The sequence below is a fragment of the Salvelinus alpinus genome, chromosome 20 (assembly GCF_045679555.1).
Source record: "Salvelinus alpinus chromosome 20, SLU_Salpinus.1, whole genome shotgun sequence".
Classification (NCBI taxonomy): Eukaryota; Metazoa; Chordata; class Actinopteri; order Salmoniformes; family Salmonidae; genus Salvelinus; species Salvelinus alpinus.
In genome coordinates, this window is record NC_092105.1 from 24,789,904 (window position 1) to 24,816,014 (window position 26,111).

Here is a 26,111-nt window from a genome sequence, read left to right on the forward strand (position 1 = left end):
TTATGGATTACAAAGGAAAACCCAGACATGATCTGCCCAATGATGCCTCTCTATCAGACGAACTCAATACATTTTATACACGCTTTGACAACAACAACATTGTGCCGGGTGTGAGGGCCGTCACCGACCCAGACGATTGGGTGATCTCACCTTCCGAGGCTGACGTGAGAAAGGACTAAAATCAGGTCAACATCCACAAGGCCGCAGAGCCGACGGTATTCCAGGGCGTGTTCTCACACCTGACAGGCATATTCACTGTAATGGTCAACCTCTTCTTGTCCCTGTCTGTAATCCCCACATGTTTTAAGATGACCACCATTCATCCTGTCCCCAAGAACTATAAGGCTTCATGCCACAATGGCTACCGACCTGTAGCACTCAGTTTGGTAATCATGAAGTGCTTTTTTAGGCTTGTTAAGGCACACATTAACTCCACCATCCCAGACACCCTAGACCCACTCCAATTTGCATACTGCCCCAACAGATCCATAGATGACGCAATCTCAATTGTTCTCCACACTGCCCTCACCCACCTAGATAAGAGGAATACCTATGTGAAAAATGCTGTTCATTGATTACAGCTCAGCGTTCAACACCATTGTCCCCTCCAAGCTCGTCACCGAGTTTAGGACTGGGTCTGAACACCTGCCTGTGCAACTGGATCTTGGACTTGCTGACGGACCGACTCCAGGTGGTGAGGGTAGGCAACATCACCTCCGCCACGCTGACCCTCAACACGGGGGCCCCACAGAGGTGTGTGCTTAGTCCCCTCCTGTACTCCCTGTTCACCCATGACTGCGTGGCCACGCACGACTCCAAAACCATCCTCAAGTTTGCTGACAACACGACGGTGGTAGGTCTGATCAGCGGCGACAGTGAGTTAGCCTACAGGGAGTAGGTCAGTGACCTGGCAGTGTGGTGCCAGAGCAACAACCTCTCCCTCAACGTCAGTAAGACCAATGAGCTGATTGTGGACTACAGGAATCTGGGGGGCGAGCACACCCCCATCCATATCGACGGGGCTGCAGTGGGGCAGGTTGAGAGCTTCAAGTTCCTCAGTGTTCAAATCACTAAAGACTTAAAATGGTCCACCTCGAGGTTGAAAAAGACCCTTGAATCCTCAAAAAGTTCTACAGCTGTACCATTGAGAGCATATTGACTGGCTGCATCACAGCCTGGTATGGCAATAGCACCGCACTCGATCACATGGCGCTACAGAGGGTGGTGCGGACAGCCAAGTACATCACTGGTGTATTGCTTTCATATAGTACAGCTTTCATATAGTATTGCTTTTGAAATAGTACAGGTTCCATATAGTACAGGTTTCATATATTACAGCTTTAATATAATATAGCTTTCAAATAGTACAGCGTATCATGCTGTGTATATAGTTGCTTTACTTTTAACATGCTGTACATACAGTTGAAGTCGGAAGTTTACATACACTTAGGTTGGAGTCATTAAAACTCATTTTTCAACCACTCCACAAATTTCTTGTTAACGAACTATAGTTTTGGCAAGTCGGTTAGGACATCTACTTTGGGCATGACACAAGTAATTTTTCCAACAATTGTTTACAGACAGATTATTTCACTTATAATTCACTGTATCGCAATTCCAGTGGGTCAGAAGTTTACATATGCTAAGTTGACTGTGCCTTTAAACAGCTTGGGAAATTCCAGAAAATTATGTCATGGCTTTAGAAGCTTCTGATAGGCTAATTGACATCATTTGAGTCAATTGGAGGTGTACCTGTGGATGTATTTCAAGGCCTACCTTCAAACTCAGTGCCTCTTTGCTTGACATCATGGGAAAATCAAAAGAAATCAGCCAAGATCCATGTCTGGTTCATCCTTGGGAACAATTTCCAAACGCCTGAAGGTACCACATTCATCTGTACAAACAATAGTACGCAAGAATAAACGCAACCGTCATACTGCTCAGGAAGGAGATGTGTTCCGTCTCCTTGAGATGAACGTACTTTGGTGCGAAAAGTGCAAATCAATCCCAGAACAACAGCAAAGGACCATGTGAAGATGCTGGAGGAAACAGGTAGAAAGTATCTATATCCACAGTTAAACGAGTCCTATATCGACATAACCTGAAAGGCCGCTCAGCAAGGAAGAAGCCACTGCTCCAAAACCGCCATCAAAAAGCCAGACTACGGTTTGCAACTGCACATGGGGACAAAGATCGTACTTTTTGGAGAAATGTCCTCTGGTCTGATGAAGCAAAATAGAACTGTTTGGCCATAATGACCATCGTTATGTTTGGAGGAAAAAGAGGGATGCTTGCAAGCTGAAGAACACCATCCCAACCGTGAAGCACGGGGTGGCAGCATCATGTTGTGGGGGTGCTTTGCTGCAGGAGGGACTGGTGCACTTCACAAAATAGATGGCATTATGAGGTGGGAAATTATGTGGATATATTGAAGCAACATCTCAAGACATCAGTCAGGAAGTTAAAGCTTGGTCGCAAATGGGTCTTCCAAATGGACAATGACCCCAAGCATACTTCCAAAGTTGTGGCAACAAAGTCAAGGTATTTGAGTGGCCATCACAAAGCCCTGACCTCAATCCTATAGAAAATGTGTGGGCAGAACTGAAAAAGCATGTGCGAGCAAGGAGGCCTACAAACCTGACTCAGTTACACCAGCTCTGTCAGGAGGAATGGGCCAAAATTCACCCAACTTATTGTGGGAAGCTTGTGGAAGGCTACCGGAAACGTTTGACCCAAGTTCAATGATTTAAAGGCTATGTTACCAAATACTCATTGAGTGTATATACACTTCTGACCCACTGGGAATGTGATGAAAGAAATAAAAGTTGAAATAAATCATTCTCTCTAATATTATTCTGACATTTCACATTCTTAAAATAAAGTGGTGATCCTAACTGACCTAAAACAGCGAATTTTTACTAGGATTAAATGTCAGGAATTGTGAAAAACTGAGTTTAAATGTATTTGGCTAAGGTGTATGTAAACTTCCGACTTCAACTGTACCTTTCATGTTACAATTTATATGCAGTAGCCCAGCTGGAGTTCCTATGTCATTAACATGTTCCCAGCAGGTTCTGATAAACCCCCCCCTCTTAAATCTCCATATCATCTTACTCTTCTTCCTCCTCCATCTCCCTTATCTCCTTCTCCTCCTCCCTCTATGTGCTCCTCCTTTTCCTCCTCCTCTATCTCCCCCTCCTCCTCCTCCTCCTCCTCCTCCTCCTCCTCCTCCTCCTCCTCCTCCACCTCTTAATTTCTTATGCCTGAATGAGCGCTCAGGGGAGGTTGATGAGACCAGCATTTCATTTGTTTAAACAAAATATGCATGAAATTAATGAAACCAACGTTTAACATCTTAGCACTCTAGTGTAGTGGAGCGTGGTGCAGACAGAAATGTTGTAGATGTGTGAGAGCAGTCAGCCAATCCATCTCACCGCGGCGTTGCCAAAGAAACTATTATGTATGGCTGACGGTATTGTACCATGCAGACACAGCATTCCAAATGTGTTTTTCTATTAATTATCCTGTTATTGTATAGACCATGTTTTATTTTGAACCCTGAACATGCACTGTCTCACTTAGCATAGAGCATGCAGTAATTACCTTATACAGTATACAGGAAAATCAACTAACATAAACACACACATATACACGCACGCACACACACACACACACACACACACACACACACACACTAGGCTCTGGCCTAGAGTTCTATGCTACCTGCTGGCTTGTTTGATACAGCTTTTTGGCATAGATCTGCCTATTGTAGCAGTGAAGCTTAAAGTATCTATAAATGCCAGTATTTCTGGTACCTGCTTTTATTGCTTCTTTGCCACTGTGCTTTTGTTGACATTGATAAATCCATCCATTCCTATCCTGGTGCTCTCCATCCTGTTACAGTGTTGGTTGTGCCACAGACCCTTGCCTGATCCAGGGCAGATGGTGTATTGTCTGTCACTGCAGTGAGCCTGATGGGCTGCTGGGCGGCTGACTGAGTAGGTGGGTTGGTTGGCTGGCTGGATGGATGGATGGATGGGTGGCTGACTGGGTGGCTGGCTGGCTCGATGGATGGGTGGATGGATGGATGGATGTATGTATGACTGGCTGGCTGGGTGGCTGACAGGGTGGGTGGCTGGCTGGCTCGATGGATGGGTGGATCGATGGATGGATGGATGGATGTATGACTGGCTGGCTGGGTGGCTCGATGGATGGGTGGATGGATGGATGGATGGATGTATGACTGGCTGGCTGGGTGGCTGACAGGGTGGGTGGCTGGCTGGCTGGCTGGATGGATGGATAGATGGGTGGCTGGCTGGCTGGCTGGACGGGTGGCTGGATGGATGGATGACTGGCTGGCTGGCTGGCTGGCTGGCTGGGTGGGTGGGTGGGTGGGTGGCTGGGTGGGTGGGTGGATGGCTGGCTGGCTGGCTGGCTGGGTATGTGGATGGGTGGCTGGCTGGCTGGCTGGATAAGTGGGTGGCTGACTGGCTGGCTGGCTGGCTGGCTGGCTGGCTGGATGGATGGATGGATTGGTGGCTGGCTGGCTGGCTGGCTGGGTGGCTGGATGGATGGATGGCTGGGTGGCTAGCTGGGTGGCTAGCTGGGTGGCTGGCTGGCTGGCTGGCTGGATGGATGGCTGGGCGGGTGGGTGGCTGGCTGGCTAGGTGGCTGGATGGGTGGCTGGGTGGCTGGATGGATGGATGGCTGGGTGGCTAGCTGGGTGGCTGGCTGGCTGGATGGATGGCTGGGTGGCTAGCTGGGTGGCTAGCTGTGTGGGTGGCTGGCTGGCTGGCTGGCTGGCTGGCTGGCTGGCTGGCTGGATGGCTGGGTGGCTGGCTGGGTGGCTGGATGGATGGATGGCTGGGTGGCTAGCTGGGTGGCTAGCTGGGTGGCTAGCTGGGTGGCTGGCTGGATGGGTGGCTGGCTGGGTGGCTGGCTGACTGGCTGGCTGGCTGGCTGGCTGGCTGGATGGGTGGCTGGCTGGCTGGATGGGTGGGTGGCTGGATGGGTGGCTGGATGGATGGATGGATGGATGGATGGCTGGGTGGGTGGTTGGCTGGCTGGCTGGCTGGCTGGCTGGGTGGCTGGATGGGTGGCTGGGTGGCTGGATGGATGGATGGATGGATGGATGGATGGATGGATGGATGGCTGGGTGGGTGGTTGGCTGGCTGGGTGGCTGGATGGGTGGGTGGGTGGCTGGATGGGTGGCTGGATGGGTGGCTGGATGGGTGGCTTGCTCACTGGGAGACGCAGTGTAAAGAGCATTTAGCTTATTATGACCGACATATACACTAGTGTTCAAAGGTTTGGGGTCACATAGAAATGTCCTTGCTTTTTGTGAAGAGATGATTCCGGGATGCTGGCCTTCTAGGCAGAGTTGCAAAGAAAAAGCCATATCTCAGACTGGCCAATAAAAATAAAATATTAAGATGGGGAAAAGAACACAGACACTGAACAGAGGAACTCTGTCTAGAAGGCCAGCATCCCGGAGTTGCCTCTTCACTGTTGACATTGAGACTGGTGTTTTGCGTGTACCATTTAATGAAGCTGCCAGTTGAGGACTTGTGAGGCTGTGCTAACATAATTGCAAAAGGGTTTTCTAATGATCAATTAGCCTTTTAAAATGATAAACTTGAATTAGCTAACACAACGTGCCATTGGAACACAGAAGTGATAGTTGCTAATAATGGGCCTCTGTACGCCTACGTAGATATTCCATAAAAAATCAGCCATTTGCAGCTACAATAGTCATTTACAACATTAACAATGTCTACACTGTATTTCTGATCAATGTCATGTTATTTTAATGGACTTTTCTTTGCTTTTCTTTCAAAAACAAAGACATTTCTAAGTGACCCCAAACTTTTTAACGGTAGTGTACATGGTAGCACACAGATGTCTTACAGCCTGCAACACACACACATACACACTGACAACACACAAAGGCTCATGAACTGGTTGGACAGTTTTTGTCAGAAATGCTGGCTTGACATTCACAATCATGGAAATTCTCCCTTGTTTGCTAATGTATGGTAATAATCATGTTAATGCGTCTATATCGTGTTTATATTCTGCAGTTAAGGTTACATCACTTTTAGAGAAGAGACAGAGAACACAGATAATGTTCAAACACAGATTCTTATAAGAGACTTAATGTGTGAAGTTGAAGGTTAAACCTCTAATCCATCCACCCACTGCTCAGAAAGACCGAGATTATTATTCTAGTCTTTATAAAAGTTAAGTTTGCCTAATGACATTCTGATCCTGAATTATTTAGCTTTCTGTCCTTGAGAGAGACAGAGATGGAAAGATGTTTTAGAACTATAATATTTTGACAGACTCAAGTTCACGATGCTGCTGCCTGGGAGCAGTGAACTTGGAATATTGACTAAGTGATAAGCCTCAATAGAAAAACCCTGAAAGATTCTGGGAGTGACATTCCACTCGGCTAAAATCAACAAGTATGTAAAGATGAATCACTTTTCACTAATAAAGTTACTGGTATTTCAATGGATTTTATATCAGAAGGTCAATGACATGTTTTCCTATTACAGTCAAAGCTATCAACAAAATCTATCAAATTCCACTCAACTGTGTATACAATTTGCATGCTACTGTATACATAGTGTACATGAATTACAGAGACCGATTCACAATAAATATCCGGATATTACACTGAAATGGTTTAGGATGGAGGGACGGGTATTTGTAATCTTATCTGGTGCTGCAAGCAAACTCTGGGGACATACAAGAAGCCCTTATTGTCTGAGTGACATTGAAATAAAGCCTGTGAATGGGAGAGAGAGAGAGAGAGACTGTTGACAGCAATCTGACTGCAATCTATCAGGCCTAAATTATGCTCTTCAGCTCTGAAATAATGCTTTACTGAAATGGACCCACCGCAAATATTCATCTGGGTGAAAAACTCATTTTTGTTAAGATACAAAAGTCTAAATGAGAACATTTATGAGCTATATTTCAATTACTGAGGCGGAAACAGTGATCTATGTATATCAACATTATGCTAATAGTTGTGTTTCTCTCTCCTGTTCTGTTTCAGTGGTACTGCTGGACACCACCTCTGTTTTGGGAGAGCTGGGATGGAATACCTATCCCATGAATGGGGTAAGAGAGTGTGTGTTTCTGTGTGTGTGTGTGTGTGTGTGTGTGTGTGTCAGGGTTCGCACAAGGTGCTTGAGGTGCTTAAAGTAATTTGGCACGCTGAAATTCAAGTACTAGAATACTTTGAAAATCAGATATTTTCTCAAGTTGGTACTTGAAAAGTACTTAAAATGAGAGGAGAACAGAAATGATAAAATATGTTAATATGAAAATATTCTAAAAATGTATTGGTCTTGTGAATACATTTCAGGCAGTCTACGAAGTTTTATTTCCTCACGTGTTTGGCGCTGTGGATGCCAGGCGAGCTCGCTCATTCCACCCACACTGCCACTCAGCCAGACAGGTACAGAACTGACTGATTAGGTGCCGCCAAACATCATATCGATAGCAAAAATGCCGGGCAAATGTAGATTCAACCTGCCTGGCAGGATATTGATGTTTATGAATGGGATTTGCCAGACCCAACCAGGGATGTAGTGGAGGTTAAACGCACGTAAACGCCGTTTACACACCTTTATATTGGTGAAATAGCATTTACTCACCATTTTGTTATTTATCGTTTACCTACATATTGCGTTCCCAGCGTTGATCAACACTCAGAAAGCTTATTCATCTGAGTTTTTATCGCACCTACCTCTGCGAATGAGTGTAATCATGAATGATTTATGTATGCTTGTTATGTTCCCCTGCTCCCCCGGATTTGCTTTGTTAGCAGCGCATTCATTTACCACTCTGTCCAACGGGAATCTCCGCCCAAGACAAAGGCCGAGAGGAAAACGAACTACCTCAGCACAGACCTACAGTGGCAAGTAGCAGAGAGACGCCGCTGACAGTGGGAATTCTTTTAACATCCCTCAACTCCTCCCGTGTCAACAGACTCGGAGAATGAGTGTACAACTATTAAAAAGATGCTGATATTTCAGTCAGATGTCAGTCTGATATCATCCAGAAGGCAAGGTCAGTACAGGTGCATCAAAGCTGGGACAGAGAGACTGAAAAACAGCTTCTGTCTCAAGGCCATCAGACTGTTAAATAGACATCACTAGCCAGCTACCACCCGGTTACTCAACCCTGCACCTTAGAGGCTGCTGTCCTACGTACATAGACATGGAACCATGGTTCACTTTAATAATGGAACACTGGTCACTCTAATAATGTTTACATACTGTTTTACTCATTTCATATGTGTCTACTGTATTCTACTGTATTCTAGTCAATGCCACTCCGACATTGCTCGTCATAATATTTATATATTTCTTAATTCCATTGTTTTATTTTGAGATTCATGTGTATTGTTGTGAATTGTTAGATACTACTTCACTGTTGGAGCTAGGAACACAAGCATTTCGCTACACCCGCAATAACATCTGCTAATATGTGTATGTGACCAATAATATTTGATTTGATTTGATTTGAATGGTAAGTTAGTTGTTTGTTTTTTCATGAGGTTGTGGCGATATACTGCCATCTGTTGGTGACCAGAAAGAATTGCATAATAGGACCTATTACAAATTGATGGTACTTGAAAATAATATTAGTGCTTGAAAAAGTACTTTAAAGTCCTACAATTTCACTTGCCACTGTCTGTCCATACCCTGGTGTGTGTGTGTGTGTGTGTGTGTGTGTGTGTGTGTGTGTGTGTGTGTGTGTGTGTGTGTGTGTGTGTGTGTGTGTGTGTGTGTGTGTGTGTGTGTGTGTGTGTGTGTGTGTGTGTGTGTGTGTGTTCTGAAAAGGTAGGAAAGTATCAGGTCCAGAATTGGTTTAAATGTTATTTTCAGGGTAAGGGTTAGATTTTGGGTTTTAGGGTTAAGTTTAGGGTTAGGCTTGTGGTTATGGTTATGTTTAGGGTTTTTGGGGTTAAGGTTAGGGATAGGTTAAGGGCTAGGGTTAGGGTTAGGTTTAGGGTTAGGGAAAATAGGATATTTAATGGTCAAACATGTTTACACTCCAAAAGGTCCTAAAATTTAGAGAGAAAAAGGATAGAACTGAGTGAGATAGGTTCCTCAGAGACCAGTGCTATCTCACATCTTTTTTTCAATCCCCAACTTCACTCAATACTAAAGGGCCATAGAAAGTTATAATAGACTCTTTCAATGTGAGTGAAAAGAAACGATTTGGATTCAATTTGGGATGTCTGGTATGAGCACGGCTGGATCTAACATGACGTGGCTGTGGGTGAATAGAGTGGACGACTGTCCGTTCATACTGGAAGACCTAGGTCTGTATTTGGGATGTCTGATACGAGCACGGCTGGGTCTAACGTGACGTGGCTGTGGGTGAATAGATTGGATGACTGTCCATTCATACTGGACGACTGTTCAGATTACCTCTTGACAAACTGTTTCCCAGTAGCTCAACAAGTGAACTCTCGAACCTCTCCCTTCATCCCAGTAGCTCTTTAATAACTTCTCTCTAACGAACGTTAGCCCATTCAAATCGGACGGCGGGTGGTTTGAGTAAAAAAAAATACAATTGAATGACATTTTTTCAATCGACATTGAAATGACTAAAACCTAATGGAAACTGTGCAGAAATGACAATGGCCTACATTTATAGTCTCTTCACTCTGTCAAGCTTGCTAACAGTCATCGAAACGAAAGCTAGACAGTCAGGGAGGATTCAAAATTCCAAAAGTGATGGATAAAGGAAATGTAATACATTTTAAATCCGGCTCTCTGGACCTCCATGAAGAATAAATGCGGCTTGCAGGGAAAATTAGTTTGACACCCCTGCCCTAACCTCCTCCCTCTGTCTTTATAGCCTCTCCCCTCTATACCAGCCTTTCGTCTGGCGGATCCCATCTGTGCCTCTGTATTTCTGAGGCTTTCACTTTCTTCACCTCTCTGAAACATTCTCTCTGTCTTTCTATGTCTACCACCCTGTCTCTATCTTCTTTATCTCTCTGTGTATCTCTATGGCCCTGTCTGTCTCTAATCTATAGCTCAGTGTATCTATGTGGCCCTGTCTGTCCCTAATCTATAGCTCAGTGTATCTATGTGGCCCTGTCTGTCCCTAATCTATACCTCTGTGTATCTCTATGGCCCTGTCTGTCTCTAGTCTGTACCACACTGTATCTCTATGGTGCGATTCTCTCTCTAGTCTATAGCTCAGTGTATCTATATGGCCGTGTCCGTCAATAATCTATACCTCTGTCTATCTCTATGGCCCTGTCTGTCCCTAATCTATACATCTGTGTATCTCTATGGTCCTGTCTGTCTGTAGTCTATACCACACTGTATCTCTATGGTGCTATCTGCCCCTAATCTATAGCTCAGTGTATCTATGTGGCCCTGTCTGTCCCTAATCTATACCTTTGTGTATCTCTATGGCCCTGTCTGTCTCTAGTCTGTACCACGCTGTATCTCTATGGTGCTATCTGTCCCTAATCTATACCTCTGTGTATCTCTATGGTCCTGTCTGTCTGTAGTCTATACCTCTGTGTATCTCTATGGCCCTGTCTGCTCTCTCTCTGCTCTGTCTGCTGGATGTCAGGAGAGGAGAGGTGATTACATCATGTAGGTGGTTGTGACAGCCAGAGGCAGCAGAGAGAGAAGACCTGTCCTGTCTGCAGCTCTGACTCCATGATTAAGCTGTCAAACCCTCTCCTCTCCCTCCTTTCCTCTTCCTCTCCCTCATATCCTATCCACTCCTCTTCCTCTCCCTCCTCTCCTCTTCCTTTCTCATCCTTTGCTCGGCCAGGAAACCAGTTTGCCTATGAATATTTAACACGGCAAGGTGAGAGTTGCAGACGGAGAGAGTGAGGGAGGTCTGGAGGGAGGGAAGGTCTAGAGGGAAGGAGGGAGGTCTGGAGGGAAGGAGGGAGGTCTGGAGGGAAGGAGGGACGTCTGGAGGGAGGTCTAGAGGGAGGTCTGGAGGGAGGGAGGGAGGTCTGGAGGGGAGGAGGGAGTTCTGGAGGAAGGATGGGAGGTCTAGAGGGAGGTCTAGAAGAAGATCTAGAGGGAGGTCTGGAGGGAAGGAGGGAGGTCTGGAGTAGAGGTCGACCGATTATGATTTTTCAACGCCGATACCGATACCGATTATTGGAGGACAAAAAAGCCGATACCGATTAGTTGGCCGATTTTTTAAATGTATTTGTAATAATGACAATTACAACAATACTGAATGAACACTTATTTTAACTTAATATAATACATCAATAAAATCAATTTAGCCTGAAATAAATAATGACACATGTTCAATTTGGTTTAAATAATGCAAAAACAAAGTGTTGGAGAAGAAAGTAAAAGTGCAATATGTGCCATGTAAGAAAGCTAACATTTAAGTTCCTTGCTCAGAACATGAGAACATATGAAAGCTGGTGGTTCCTTTTAACATGAGTCTTCAATATTCCCAGGTAAGAAGTTTTAGGTTGTAGTTAATTTAGGAATTATAGGACTATTTCTCTCTATACCATTTGTACTTCATATACCTTTGACTATTGGATGTTCTTATAGGCACTTTAGTATTGCCAGTGTAACAGTATAGCTTCCGTCCCTCTCCTCGCTCCTACCTGGGCTCGAACCAGGAACACATCGACAACAGCAGAGCAAGGGGAACAACTACTCCAAGTCTCAGAGCGAGTGACGTTTGAAACGCTATTAGCGCGCACCCCGCTAACTAGCTAGCCATTTCACATCGGTTACACCAGCCTAATCTCGGGAGTTGATAGGCTTGAATTCATAAACAGCAGAGCTGCTGGCAAAACACACGAAAGTGCTGTTTGAATGAATGCTTACGAGCCTGCTGGTGCCCACCATCGCTCAGTCAGACTGCTCTATCAAATCATAGACTTAATTATAACATAATAACACACAGAAATACGAGCCTTAGGTCATTAATATGGTCGAATCCGGAAACTATCATCTCGAAAACAAAACATTTATTCTTTCAGTGAAATACGGAGCCGTTACGTATTTTATCTAACGGGTGGCATCCATCAGTCTAAATATTCCTGTTACATTGCACAACCTTCAATGTTATGTCATAATTACGTAAAATTCTGGCAAATTAGTTCGCAATGAGCCAGGCGGCCCAAACTGTTGCACACCTGTCAGAACTATCTCTGTCTCTACATGCTACAGGATGGCCATACTTGCTTTTTGATGAGTTTTAGGTCTGTTAAAGGTGGTATGTCATACCCTTGTTGTTGTGTAGTTGTAGCAAAAAACATCTTCAATAACTCACTTTCACACTCTGTCTCAGACCTGCAGTATAGGCCTATGTATAGCCATTCTGGATCCAAATATGAATATGCTATCCATAGACTGCATTTTACTGACACAGTAAAAAGTTGTGAACATAAATACAGCCAACCTCTTAGATGTTAAGTTCCCTGTATGGGGGATTTTGAGCGTTTCTGGACCAGTTCTGACTGACATATTGGTTTACAAAGTGCTCTGTGAACATCGTAGGGTCCCGTGCCAGAAAGCCTCATCTCAGGTTTCAGTGTCAGGTTTCAGACCCAACATTTGCATAGGGAGTGACGTGTCACATTTTCTGGCCTATGCAGACAAAGGAACAATTTCCTGTGCCTGTGAAACTCACAGCTTGCAATACTGCATATGAAACGGGAGTCTAGTGGATGCAACAGTAGTAGTTAAATCTCGATGTGATATTCTCAGTCAGATTTAGAGCTTTCAACATGAAAAAATACGAAATAATTTCATAGAATTGATACAAAACCACTTTTTTTGTCACAGACGGATGAAATCACTTCATGCTTAAAGCAGGAGTTGTACCGAACCTGCAAATATTTGAAATGTGTCTCTACGCCACTCCGTGGACATTTAGGATAATTCTCTGTCATCAGTTATATGAAATAGTGCTAATATTGTACTGCACAAGTATGATCATACAGTTGAAGTCGGAAGTTTACATATACCTTAGCCAAATACATTTAAACTCAGTTTTTCACAATTCCTGACATTTAATCCTAGTAAGAATACCCTGTCTTAGGTCAGTTAGGATCACCACTTTATTTTAAGAATGTGAAATGTCAGAATAATAGTAGATAGAATGATTTATTTCAGCTTTTATTTCTTTCATCACATTCCCAGTGGGTCAGTAGTTTATATACACTCAATTAGTATTTGGTAACATTGCCTTTAAATTGTTTAACTTGGGTCACACGTTTCGGGTAGCCTTCCTCAAGCTTCCCACAATAAGTTGGGTGAATTTTGGCCCATTCCTCCTGACAGAGCTGGTGTAACTGAGTCAGGTTTGTAGGCCTCCTTGCTCGCACACGCTTTTTCAGTTCTGCCCACAAATTTTCTATAAGATTGAGGTCAGGGCTTTGTGATGGCCACTCAAATACCTTGACTTTGTTGTCCTAAGCCATTTTGCCACAACTTTGGAAGTATGCTTGGGGTCATTGTCCATTTGGAAGACCCATTTGTGACCAAGCTTTAACTTCCTGACTGATGTCTTGAGATGTTGCTTCAATATATCCACATAATTTTCCACCTCATGATGCCATCTATTTTGTGAAGTGCACCAGTCCCTCCTGCAGCAAAGCACCCCCGCAACATGATGCTGCCACCCCTGTGCTTCACAGTTGGGATGGTGTTCTTTGGCTGGCAAGCCTCCCACCTTTTTCATCCTAAACATAACGATGGTCATTATGGCCAAACAGTTCTATTTTTTGTCTCATCATACCAGAGGACATTTCTCCCAAAAGTACGATCTTTGTCCCCATGTGCAGTTGCAAACTGTAGTCTGGCTTTTATTTGGCGGTTTTGGAGCAGTGGCTTCTTCCTTGCTGAGCGTCCTTTCAGGTTATGTCGATATAAGACTCGTTTTACTGTGGATATAGATACTTTTGTACCTGTTTCCTCCAGCATCTTCACAAGGTCCTTTGCTGTTGTTCTGGGATTGATTTGCACTTTTCGCACCAAAGTACGTTAATCTCTAGGAGACAGAATGCGTCTCCTTCCTGAGCAGTGTGACGGCTGTGTGGTCCCATGGTGTTTAAACTTGCGTACTATTGTTTGTACAGATGAACGTGGTACCTTCAGGCGTTTGGAAATTGCTCCCAATGATGAACCAGACTTGTCTACAATTATTTTTCTAAGGTCTTGGCTGATTTCTTTTGATTTTCCCATGATGTCAAGCAAAGAGGCACTAAGTTTGAAGGTAGGCCTTGAAATACATCCACAGGTACACCTCCAATTGACTCAAATGATGTCAATTAGCCTATCAGAAGCTTCTAAAGCCATGACATCATTTTCTGGAATTTTCCAAGCTGTTTAAAGGCACAGTCAACTTAGTGTAAGTTAACTTTTGAACCACTGGAATTGTGATACTGTGAATGATAAGTGAAATAATCTGTCTGTACACAATTGTTGGAAAAATTACTTGTGTCATGCCCTAAGTAGATGTCCTAACCGACTTGCCAAAACTATAGTTTGTTAACAAGAAATTTGTGGAGTGGTTGAAAAACAAGTTTTAATGACTCCAACCTAAGTGTATGTAAACTTCTGACTTCAACTGTATTTATTTTAGTCATAAGAAAGGGTGAAGGAAAAAAGGAAACCGCACACTGCTCTTGATAGTATCACCGATATTTAATAAGCTTTACGTATCGGCCACACGGCCTTCGTCAGAGCTTTTAAAAAAGCTCTGACGAAGGCCGTGTGGCCGATACGTAAAGCTTATTAAATATCGGTGATACTATCAAGAGCAGTGTGCGGTTTCCTTTTTCCTTCATCTTGTTCAATTGTTGCCATGCACCTGCAAATAAGATTGCTCAGATGTGCGAGTGCCTTTTTGAATTTATAGTCATAAGAAAGGGGAAATCTTAGCGTAAGTAGTTTATAATTTGATTGTTATTATATTTAGTAAGCATTTCAGTCATTTCAAGCTCTATTTCCAAAGGGAGTACACCTCATCAATTTATAACTAATTTGTCCCAGAAAGGTGAGTTCCAGACCTTTCTAAAACTATGCAACATTACCAGATATTATTTATGGGCATCTAATGAAAAATAATTACATTTGGGTGTGTCTATTTAGGCGGAAATCAACATTTTGCCCTATCATTCAAGAGGTTTAGGCGGTGGTATTATTCTCTACTATAGAAAACAAGCTTAGCTAAGTATCTATCATGTTGTTTCCTTTAGAGAGTGGTGAAAACATTATCCAGGCCAATCCTGTTGGTTTACAGCCTGTGGTGTGAAGGCGTGAGAGATACGGCCTAGGGATGGACATTTTAATTTTTTTTTTGTTTCAGTATTCAACAAAAAAATTTAAAGCATGCACTGGAAAAAAAGATGTGTGCATTTATCTATATGCCAACAGTGCGCAACAATGCCTAATTTAGCATAACTATTACAAATAAAAAAATCCAACTTGCAAAATATGCACATATACAGTGCATTCCGAAAGTATTCAGACCCCTTGACTTATCCACATTTTGTTACGTTATAGCCTTTTTCTAAAATGGATCAATCTACACACAATACCCCATAATGACAAAGCGAAACACGTTTTTTGAAATTTTTTGCAAATGTATAAAAAATTTAAAACTGAAATACCTAAGTCTTCAGACAATGAGACTCGAAAATTGAGCACAGGTGCATCCTGTTTCCATTGATCATCCTTGAGATGTTTCTACAACTTGATTGGAGTCCACCAGTGGTAAATTCAATTGACTGGACATGATTTGGAAAGGCACACACCTGTCTATATAAGGTCCCACATTTGACAATGCGTATCAGAGCAAAAACCAAGCCATGAGGTCTAAGGAATTATCCGTAGAGCTCCGAGATTGGATTGTGTCGATGCACCGATTTGGGGAAAGGTACAAAAATGTCTGGGAAGAGCCTTGGTCAGGGAGGTAACCAATAACCTGATGGTCACTCTGACAGAGCTCGAGTTCCTCAGTGGAGATGGTAGAACCTTCCAGAAGGACAACCATCTCTGCAACACTCCACCAATCAGGTCTTTATGGTAGAGTGGCCAGACGGAAACCACTCCTCAGTAAAAGGCACATAACAGCCCGCTTGGAGTTTTCGTAAAGACTCTCAGACCATGAGAAACAAGATTCTCTGATCTGATGAAACCAAGATTGAACTCTTTGGCCTGAATGCCAAGCGTTACGTCTGGAGGAAACCTGGCACCATCCCTACGGTGAAGCATGGTGGTGGCAGCATCATGCTGTGGGGATGTTTTTCAGCGGCAGGGACTGGAAGTCTAGTCAGGATCAAGGGAAAGATTAACGGAGCAAAGTACAGAGAGATCCTTGATGAAAACCTGCTCCAGAGTGCTTAGGATCTCAGACTGGGGCGAAGGCTCACCTTCCAACAGGACAACAACCCTAAGCACACAGCCAAGACAACACAGGAGTGACTTCAGGACAAGTCTCTGAATGTCATTGACTTGCCCAGCCAGAGCCCGGACTTGAACCTGATCGAAAATCTCTGGAAAGATCTAAAATAGCTGTGCAGCGACACTTCCCACCCAACCTGACAGAGCTTGAGAGGATCTGCAGAGAAGAGTGGGAGAAACTCCCCAAAATCAGGTGACAAGCTTGTAGCATGATACCCAAGAAGACTCTAGGCTGTAATCGCTGCCAAAGATGCTTCAACAAAGTACTGGGTAAAGGGTCTGAATACCTATTTAAATGTAATATTTCTGTTTTAAATTTTATATGAATTGACAAAAAATTCAAAAAAAACATGTTTGCTTTGTCATTATGGGGTATTGTTTGTAGATTGATGAGGGGGGAAAAAACAATTTAATCAATTTTAGAATAAGGCTGTTACGTAACAAAATGTGGAAAAAGTCAAGGCGTCTGATTTCTTACCGAATGCAGTGCTGTTCAGTCAATAAAAAATCAAGTGCCATTTAAGTGCCTTTATTGAAACCGTAATATCAAGTGGTTATATTATATTGTGGAGAACAATCTTCAAAATGCAGTAACCTCAGCAGTGGTGCTTGCTTGTAGAAAGAAGCCTATGACTGTGCAATGGCATAGCTTTGTTCCTTTAATTTAGCAGACAAGACAGTCAAGACACCTTTTCACAGTCAGACACCTATTTTATAGTAAAAACATGACGTAATAGAACAGAATAAAATAGAACAGAATATTTTTCCAAATGTGCACCAATTTGGTTGCGTCCCTGTTTGTGAGCATTTCTCCTTTGCCAAGATAATCCATCCACCTGACAGGTGTGACATATCAAGAAGCTGATTATACAGTAAGATCATTACACAGGTGCATCTTGTGCTGGGGACAATAAAAGGCCACTCTAAAATGTGCAGTTTTGTCACACAACACAATGCCACAGAGCGTGCAACTGGCATGCTGACTGCAGGAATGTCCACCAGAGCTGTTGCCTGAGAATTGAATGTTAATTTCTCTACCTTAAGCTGTCTCCAACGTCGTTTTAGAGATTTTTGGTGCACGTCCAACCTTCCTCACAACCGCAGACCATGTGTAACTACGCCAAACCCAGGCCCTCCACATCCGGCTTCTTCACTTGCTGTATCATCTGAGGGGGGGTTGCTGACTGCGCACTTGCCCAGTCATGTGAAATCCATAGATTGGGGTCTAATGAATTTGTTTGAATTGACTGATTTCCTTATATGAACTGTAACTCTTTGAAATTGGTGCATGTTAAGTTTATATTTTTGTTCAGTTTAGTTTATTCTACCGGTTCTTTGGAATTTTCTAAATAGATCAACAATTCCACATTGAACACTACATGGTGAGGAATTATGGAAACGACATCTGTTTGGTGAGTAGGCATATGCTTAATTATTCTTTATCAAAATAATGTTTTTGTACATTTTCAGTGGAAAATTGTCTATGTTTAGGGGGGCATTAGCCTAACCAATTATAAATGGCACTAGCAGTTAGCAAAGTAGCATGAGCGGAAAATAAGACGGGACGCAATTATTCCAAAACTGCAGCTCGTTGTTGGAACACATATTTCCCCACTTCAGTCAACCGTTCCATTTTGAATTTGTGATAAAACTGTCGTCATTTGGCAAGGAAGGTAGCTCGTGTATCCCATCAGTTAGATACGTTTTTATAGGCATTTATTTATGTATGCCTAACGGGAGCCTGGGTGTGCACTCAGCATGCGTGTGTAACACGCAATTGAGTGAATGAGACGCGGTGGGCGAAAGGGAATTCAGGGAGAAGAACTATGTGATGCTTGGCTTGGTTTATGTTTTGTTGTGCCCCGCACAAATGGAACACTAGAGTCAAAGCAAATGAACGTTGTCTTTGGGCAGACACAAAGCACATTCCACCAAATACTTTTACAGTATTTGAAAAAATATATATCACTGGTTAAAGATGGAGCTTTGACATCCGTTCGAGTACACCATTACTCAGGCCCATCCCTAGTATGGGCTCAGCTGATTCCCTGCTACTGCCGGGTGGGAATTGTTTTGTAGCCTTTTCTATTCCAGACCTGAGTGTGAAGGGGCTTTAGTCTCGTTGGGGTGCAGGCAGCATAGAAACCTGATTTAGCTGTCAGTGGAAGCACACTGTAGTGTTGCTTATATAGCACCCAGCTTGACAACATAAGCATGTGTAGCACGTAGGAAATCAGACCAAAACTGTGGTTAATTCACTGCTACGGGCGTGTTTGGCGTGATTATCAAGGCTACCTGGGAATATTTATTAAAAAATTGTCCTAGGCTCAGTGTGAGACAGGTTCTCTCAATTAATAATTAAATGTATCTCAGCAGTCCCCCATCACTGGAATACACTGGCTAATGAACAGGCGTCATCCAGGCTTCACAGACACACATACACACACATTCACGCGTACACACACACGCCTATACACACACACACACACACACACTGATAGACACACACACACACACACACACACACACACACACACACACACACACACACACACACACACACACACACACACACACACACACACACACACACACACACACACTGGGTGACTGCAGAACTATATTTACATTCTGTAGCAGAGAGCCAGCCTTGTTAGTGGACATCCCACTACAGTTATTACTGTCGCTTTGATCATTAGCGGCTTATTCTGCTTCAAATTTACAGAAAATCAAGGTTTTTGAATTATCCCACAGGAAAAGGATATGTAGAAGATGAATGTATTTGTTCAATGAGCTTACAGAGTCTGGAAATAGAAATTACCAGCAAAATATGAGGGGGGGAGGGTATGGTAGGAGAGGAGAGGGGAGGAGAAGGGGAGAGAGGAGAGGGGATGGGAGGAGAAGGGGAGAGAGGAGAGGGGAGGAGAGGGGATGGTAGGAGAGGAGAGGGGAGGAGAAGGGGAGAGAGGAGAGGGGATGGGAGGAGAAGGGGAGAGAGGAGAGGGGATGGGAGGACAGGGAAGAGGAGGGGAGGAGAAGGGCAGAGGGTAAACGAAGAGGAGAGGGTGAACATATAGGACAGGAGGAGAGAGAAGAGGAGACATTGGAAAAGAGAGGTGAGAAGAGGGTATGGTATGTCTGATATGCTCTCTGCCTGCTCCACAATAAGCCCCTCTCAGCCCCAGCAGACAGACAGACAGACAGACAGACAGACAGACAGACAGACAGACAGACAGACAGACAGACAGACAGACAGACAGACAGACAGACAGACAGACAGACAGACAGACAGACAGACAGACAGACAGACAGACTGCTGAAAGATGCATGAGTCATTTCCCTGGAGTGGAGCTAGAGACACAGTTTCTGTTTATTTATTAAATTACATAAAGCAGCTTTTTAAAAAGCTTAATGTTTTCCTTTGTTTCTGCTAAACATCTTTCTAATACAGCTTTAACCGGCCAGGTGGATCTTAAAGAAGGATGGTTGACTCTCATAAAGAGAAGCATTAATCCCATTTACAACTCTTGTTAGACGGGCTATACTGTAGCAGGGAGGTAGGGAGACTTGCCTGGAGGGGACAAAGACAGGGTTATGTAACTGAGTTTACACAACACTGCCTGGTGGTCTGTGCCCCATAAGACTGTGATAGCCCACTGAGCTAAAGCCTATAGGCATTACCACAGGAACTAACACTCGCACTTGAATTTTTCCTACTAGCACTGACTTTGCTGATAGCTACTTTGATATTTGGTTGTCTCACCAAGAATGCATTAACTGTAAATCGCTCTGGATAAGAGCGACTAAATGACTAAAATGTAAATGTCTAACATAAGTCTTTCAGTCTCAGGCATCACGTGAGCATGGTTCCCTGAACCACCTTGGTAACACTGTACAGTGAAGAAACGGCATCATTCCCTGGTTCCCTATGGAGACGTCGGCCTGCCTGTTATTGAGGGGAAGTTATTGTTAGGGTTGAATATTTTCTCTGTATTTTACAAATGTTTCATCCTGAGGATAAATCACTTTTCTCCCAGGTAACCTGGTATTTCCCCCCAAAACAGAAGAGTCATTCAAAAGCATTATAAAGCATATAAATATGTCTGGATTTGATTAGAGCTTTGATCAGCATGAAAATTCAGACCTGATGTTACCTGAGTCTGATGAGCCATATATTAAATACATATTATGATCCCAAACCCAAAAAAGCCCAAATGATTGTGCGATTATCCGATACATAGAATATAGTTGATGACAGGGATCATCAACTATATTCAGCCGCGGGTCGATGTTTTTCTTAAGTGGATGGTCGGAGGGCTGGAACATAATTACAAATAATCTGTAGACTGCAAAATGACTGCAAGAAGCAGATATAATATTGACTAAAACATAATCATTTCTCAAACCTTGCTCACTAGGTAGCCTAGTGGTTAAGAGCGTTGGGCCAGTAACCGAAAGGGTGCTGTTTTTTTATGAAAAAGGTGAAAAATCTGTTGATGTGCCCTTGAGCAAGGCACTTAACTCTAGTTGCTGTGGATAAGAGCGTCTGCTAAATGACAAAAATGTAAATGTATTTGTGTATGATCTCATGTCTCCCTATGATACGAGGGAATACTTGGGAACAGATTTCCAAAATTAAAATCACTTAGAGGGGATTTCCTGGTGTTTTTACAGTCTATTATGCCCCCCCCCCAAAAAAAAAAAACATTTCCCCCAGAAAACTACCCATGGGCCAAATTCGGGCTGCGGACCGCCAGTTGGGGAACCCTGGCCTATACTGTATAGGCTACAGCACATTACGCACGACAGATAAACACAAAAGCCCCTCTCTTGGATAAATAAATTAAATAAGCAGTAGCCTAACCTTTTTGAGTGTGGACTGTAGCCTATTACTGTACTGTATTAAACTGTATTATATGGACTGGAATTATGGAACTTGTTCAAACCATGAAGCTGGAAGAAAACGTGATGCTGGTGCAGGACATGCAGCATACAAAGTTACAATTATAGGCTAGCAAATTTTATTTTAATTTTGAAATATAATACTTTTTTTGTTGTTGTAATTAGTAGGCAGATGCATATATAGGCTACCTTTCATAATATTTCCCCTAATGTTGTGCGACATGCGTATTAACCTTCCTCCTCTTTCTCTCTGTTGTTGCTTCATTCCTTTCAACAATTAAATCAAATACGTTTTGTTGTCCTTATCTTCATCATTGTAATGACATGCTTGAGTTCTATTGGCTGCGCGTTCTATTGGCTGCTGTATTTAACATTAAGCAAACAAGAGCTTGCATCCCTCTTCGAATAGTCTATTAGTATAAGAAATGCTTTAAAAAATGTCAAGCAAGCTATTCTAGTCTAGCTTTTCCTGGGACAGCAAGAGCTAGGTGTTTTTTTAAGGAGAGAGACCATCGGACAGAGGCTATAAGTTAGAAGCGTATGCATAACCCATCATTTCTTAGCTAAATATAACACTTACTGCATTGAATTTATTACCTACATGAGGTAAGCTAGGGACATCAACACTAAACAAAAATATAAACGCAACATGCAACAATTACAAAGAAGTTACAGTTCATATAAGGAAATCAGTCAATTTATATAAATTCATTATGCCCTAACCTATGGATTTAACATAACTGGGAATACAGATATGCATCTGTTGGTCACATATGCCTTTAAAAAAAGGTAGAGGTGTGGATCAGAAAACCAGTCAGTACCTGGTGTGACCACCATTTGCTTCATGCAGCGCGACACATCTCCTTCACATAGAGTTGATCAGGCTGTTGATTGTGGCTTGTGGAAGTTTGTCTCACTCCTCTTCATTGGCTGTGCGAAGTTGCTGGATATTAGCGGTGAACTGGAACACGCTGTCATACACGTCGATCCAGAGCATCCCAAACATGCCCCTGTGCATGCAAATTTCCATCGATAAAATGCAATTGTGTCAGTTGTTCGTAGCTTATGCCTGCCCATACCACTCTGCCACCATGGTGCACTCTGTTAATATCAGCAAACCGCTCGCCCACATGATGCCATACACGCTGTCTACCATCTGCCCGATACAAACCGGGATTCATCCGTGAATAGCACACTTCTCCAGTGTGCCAGTGGCCATCGAAGGTGAGCATTTGCCCACTGAAGTTGGTTACGATGCCGAACTGCAGTCAGATCAAGACCCTGGTGAGGACGACGAGCACGCAGATGAGCTTCCCTGAGACGGTTTGATTGCTGACAAAAATTCTTCGGTTGTGCAAACCCAGAGTTTCATCAGCTGTTTGGGTAAATGGTCTCAGACGATCCCGCAGATGAAGAAGCCGAACGTGGAGGTACTTACACATGGTCTGCGGTTGTAAGGCCTGTTTGACGTACTGCCAAATTCTCTTAAATGACGTGGAGTGGCTTATGTTAGAGAAATGAACATTCAATTCTCTGGCAACAGCTCTGGTGGACATTCCTGCAGTCAGCATGCCAATTGCACGCTCCATCAAAACTTGAGATATCTGTGGCATTGTGTTGTGTGACAAAACTGCACAATTTAGAGTGGCCTTTTATTATCCACAACCCAAGGTGAACCTGTATATAAATGTTCAACTATGTTATACAGTACCAGTCAAAAGTTTGGACACACCTACTCATTCAAGGGTTTTTCTTTATTTGTTCTATTTTCTACATTGTAGAATAATAGTGAAGACATCAAAACTATGAAATAACACATTTTGAATCATGTAGTAACCAAAGAAGCATTAAACAATTCAAAATATATCTTATATTTGACATTTTTCAAAGTAGCCACCCTTTGACTTGATGACAGCTTTGCACACTCTTGGAATTCTCTCAACCAGCTTCATGAGGTAGTCACCTGGAATGCATTTGAATTAAAAGGTGTGCCTTGTTAAAAGTTAATTTGTGGAAATAATAATTTTGTTCCTTCTTAATGGGTTTGAGCCAATCAATTGTGTTGTGACAAGGTAGGGGTGGTATACAGAAGATAGCCCTATTTGGTAAAAGACCAAGTACATATTATGGCAAGAACATCTCAAATAAGCAAAGACAAACGACAGTCCATCAATACTTTAAGACATGAAGGCCAGTCGATTCGGAAAATAGTTTCTTCAAATGCAGTCGCAAAAACCATCAAGCGCTATGATGAAGCTGGCTCTCATGAGGACCACTACAGTGGTCCTCATGAGAGCAGAGAGTTAGCTCTGCTGCAGAGAATAAGTTCATTAGAGTTAACAGCCTCAGAAATTGCCGCCCAAATAAATGCTTCACAGAGTTCAAGTAACAGTCGCATCTCAACATCAACTGTTCAGAGGAGGCTGCGTGAATCAGGCCTTCATGGTCGAATTGCTGCAAAGAAACCACTACTAAAGGACACCAATAAGTAGAAGAGACTTGCTTCAGCCAAGAAACACGAGCAATGGACATTATACCCTTGGAAATCTGTCCTTTGGTCTGATGACCAAACCGCGTGTTCCAACCGCCGTGTCTTTGTGATACGCAGCGTAGGTTAACGGAGTAGGTGAACGCATGTGTGGTTCCCACCATTAAGCATGTAGGAGGAGCTGTGATGGTGTGGGGGTGCTTTGCGGGTGACACTCAGTGATTTATTTAGAATTCAAGGCACACTTAACCAGCATGGCTACCACAGCATTCTGCAGCGATACGCTATCCCATCTGGTTTGGGCTTAGTGGGACTATCATTTGTTTTTCAACAGGACAATGACCCAACACACCTCCAGGCTGTGTAAAGGCTATTTGACCAAGAAGGAGAGTGATGGAGTGCTGCATTAGATGACCTGGCCTCCACAATGACCTGACCTCAACCCAGTTGAGGTGGTTTGGGTTGAGTTGGACCGCAGAGTGAAGGAAAAGCAGCCAACAAGTGCTCGCATATGTGGGAACTCCTTCAAGACTGTTGGTAAAGCATTCCAGGTGAAGCTGGTTGGGAGAATGCCAAGAGTGTGGAAAGCTGTCATCAAGGCAAAGGGTGGCTACTTTGAAGAATCTCAAATATAAATATTTTTTTATTTGTTTTAACACTTTTTTTGTTACAACATGATTCCATATGTATTATTTCATAGTTTATGTATTCTATTTTTCTACAATGTAGAAAATATTAAAAATAAAGTTAAAAAAACGTTTGATTGGTAATGTATGTTGAACAGGATTAGGCCTATCTATTTTGGATGCAATTTGAACGGTATTTATGGAGAGATAATAGTAATGATATTTGGGTGATAGGCTGTTTTAAAACTCTGCAGCTGCAATTAAAAAAATGCATCTTTACAATAAAATAATAAGGTGACCCCCGAAAGCCAGATGGAGATGTATAAATCAGACACGCATTCAGTCCTTATATTATTGTAGCGTAGGCTATGCTGCAGAAAATGTAGTCCTAATTTTCACAAGACAAAACGTTTCCATGATGAGATGATACATGCATTGTGAACTGCGCTCCATGCTGAGATGGGCTGTCCGTCCTCACCCTGTGTTGATGATTGATCATTCAGATAGCAGAGTAGGCCATGGCCACGGAGAAGCCGGTTTTAGACATTTAACAGTTCCATTTAACGTCATGCTGTTCATGGGAATTATTTTTTATAATTTACGGGTTTCTCACATTTATTTATCCCGGGAAAGGGACTGGGTTTGGCGGGAAATCTCGGTAACTCGGTTCCCCCAATTTTCAATTTTCTGCATGTTTTCAGTGGCCTTCCCTTTCATCAGCAGGCCAGACAGACTCCCAGTGTTACAGACAGTGTTATTATGCTGTGTAGTGATGATGCGACATGATAATACCCAGCCGGGTTATTGTGTTATTGTGTTCCAACACAACACTAAGGCAGAGTAATCTGGATAAAGCACTGAACAAATCATAGCAGTGTCCATTTGGGAACGTTTAGAGGATTTATCTGCATGTGGAGACAGTCAGCGTGCCCGTGGTGGGGAGAAGGTTAGTCTGTGAGAGGGATGATAGGCAACAGAATCGTCACACACAAACACACTACGCCTTTACAACTCCTCTCACTCCCGAGTCTTAATCTTCCATTACAATATTTAATCAGGGTAATTCATTACAATTACTTTACCGTGGGCTTATCTCCGAGCCCTCTTCTCCATGCCATTACCAGCTGAAGGAGAGAGAATGAGAGGGTATGGGTATTATTCCATTCCTTAGATAAACGTACTGAGGTAGTATATCTGAGTTGAATTGATGGCTGGTTTTGCTGTTGCCCCCTACGGAGATGGAAGATAAAATAGTAGGAATTATTTAGCGTGTTACTGGCTTCATCTGACCTTTGCCTGTGAGTGTGTGTGTGTGAGCGTGGTGTGTGTGTGCACGGTGTGTGCACACGCGTTGTGTATGTGACCTCTGCCATAAGCAGCTCTAAGCTGAGCCACGGGAAGACTTAATTGGCTCATTTCTTGTCAGGGACTCACCGGGCCAGCTCCTAATACACTCCCCTACTGTACCACCACACTGATGGCAAGCTCTGTCTGTCTGTGTGTGTGTGTGTGTGTGTGTGTGTGTGTGTGTGTGTGTGTGTGTGTGTGTGTGTGTGTGTGTGTGTGTGTGTGTGTGTGTGTGTGTGTGTGTGTGTGTGTGTGTGTGTGTCGGTGTGTGTCGGTGAGAGTGTGTGTGTGTGTGAGGCA

The 26,111-nt window shown here is 43.2% G+C and overlaps 1 protein-coding gene across 1 annotated transcript in view; it reads left to right on the forward strand.

The window, feature by feature from the left end:
* The window catches only part of LOC139546549 (ephrin type-A receptor 6-like), a 303,987-nt gene that overhangs the window by 7,892 nt on the left and 269,984 nt on the right, over positions 1 to 26,111 (forward strand). The window contains exon 2 of the mRNA XM_071355053.1: positions 7,064 to 7,128. Coding sequence (XP_071211154.1) covers positions 7,064 to 7,128 — 65 coding nt within the window. The remainder of the gene's footprint in view (positions 1 to 7,063; positions 7,129 to 26,111) is intronic.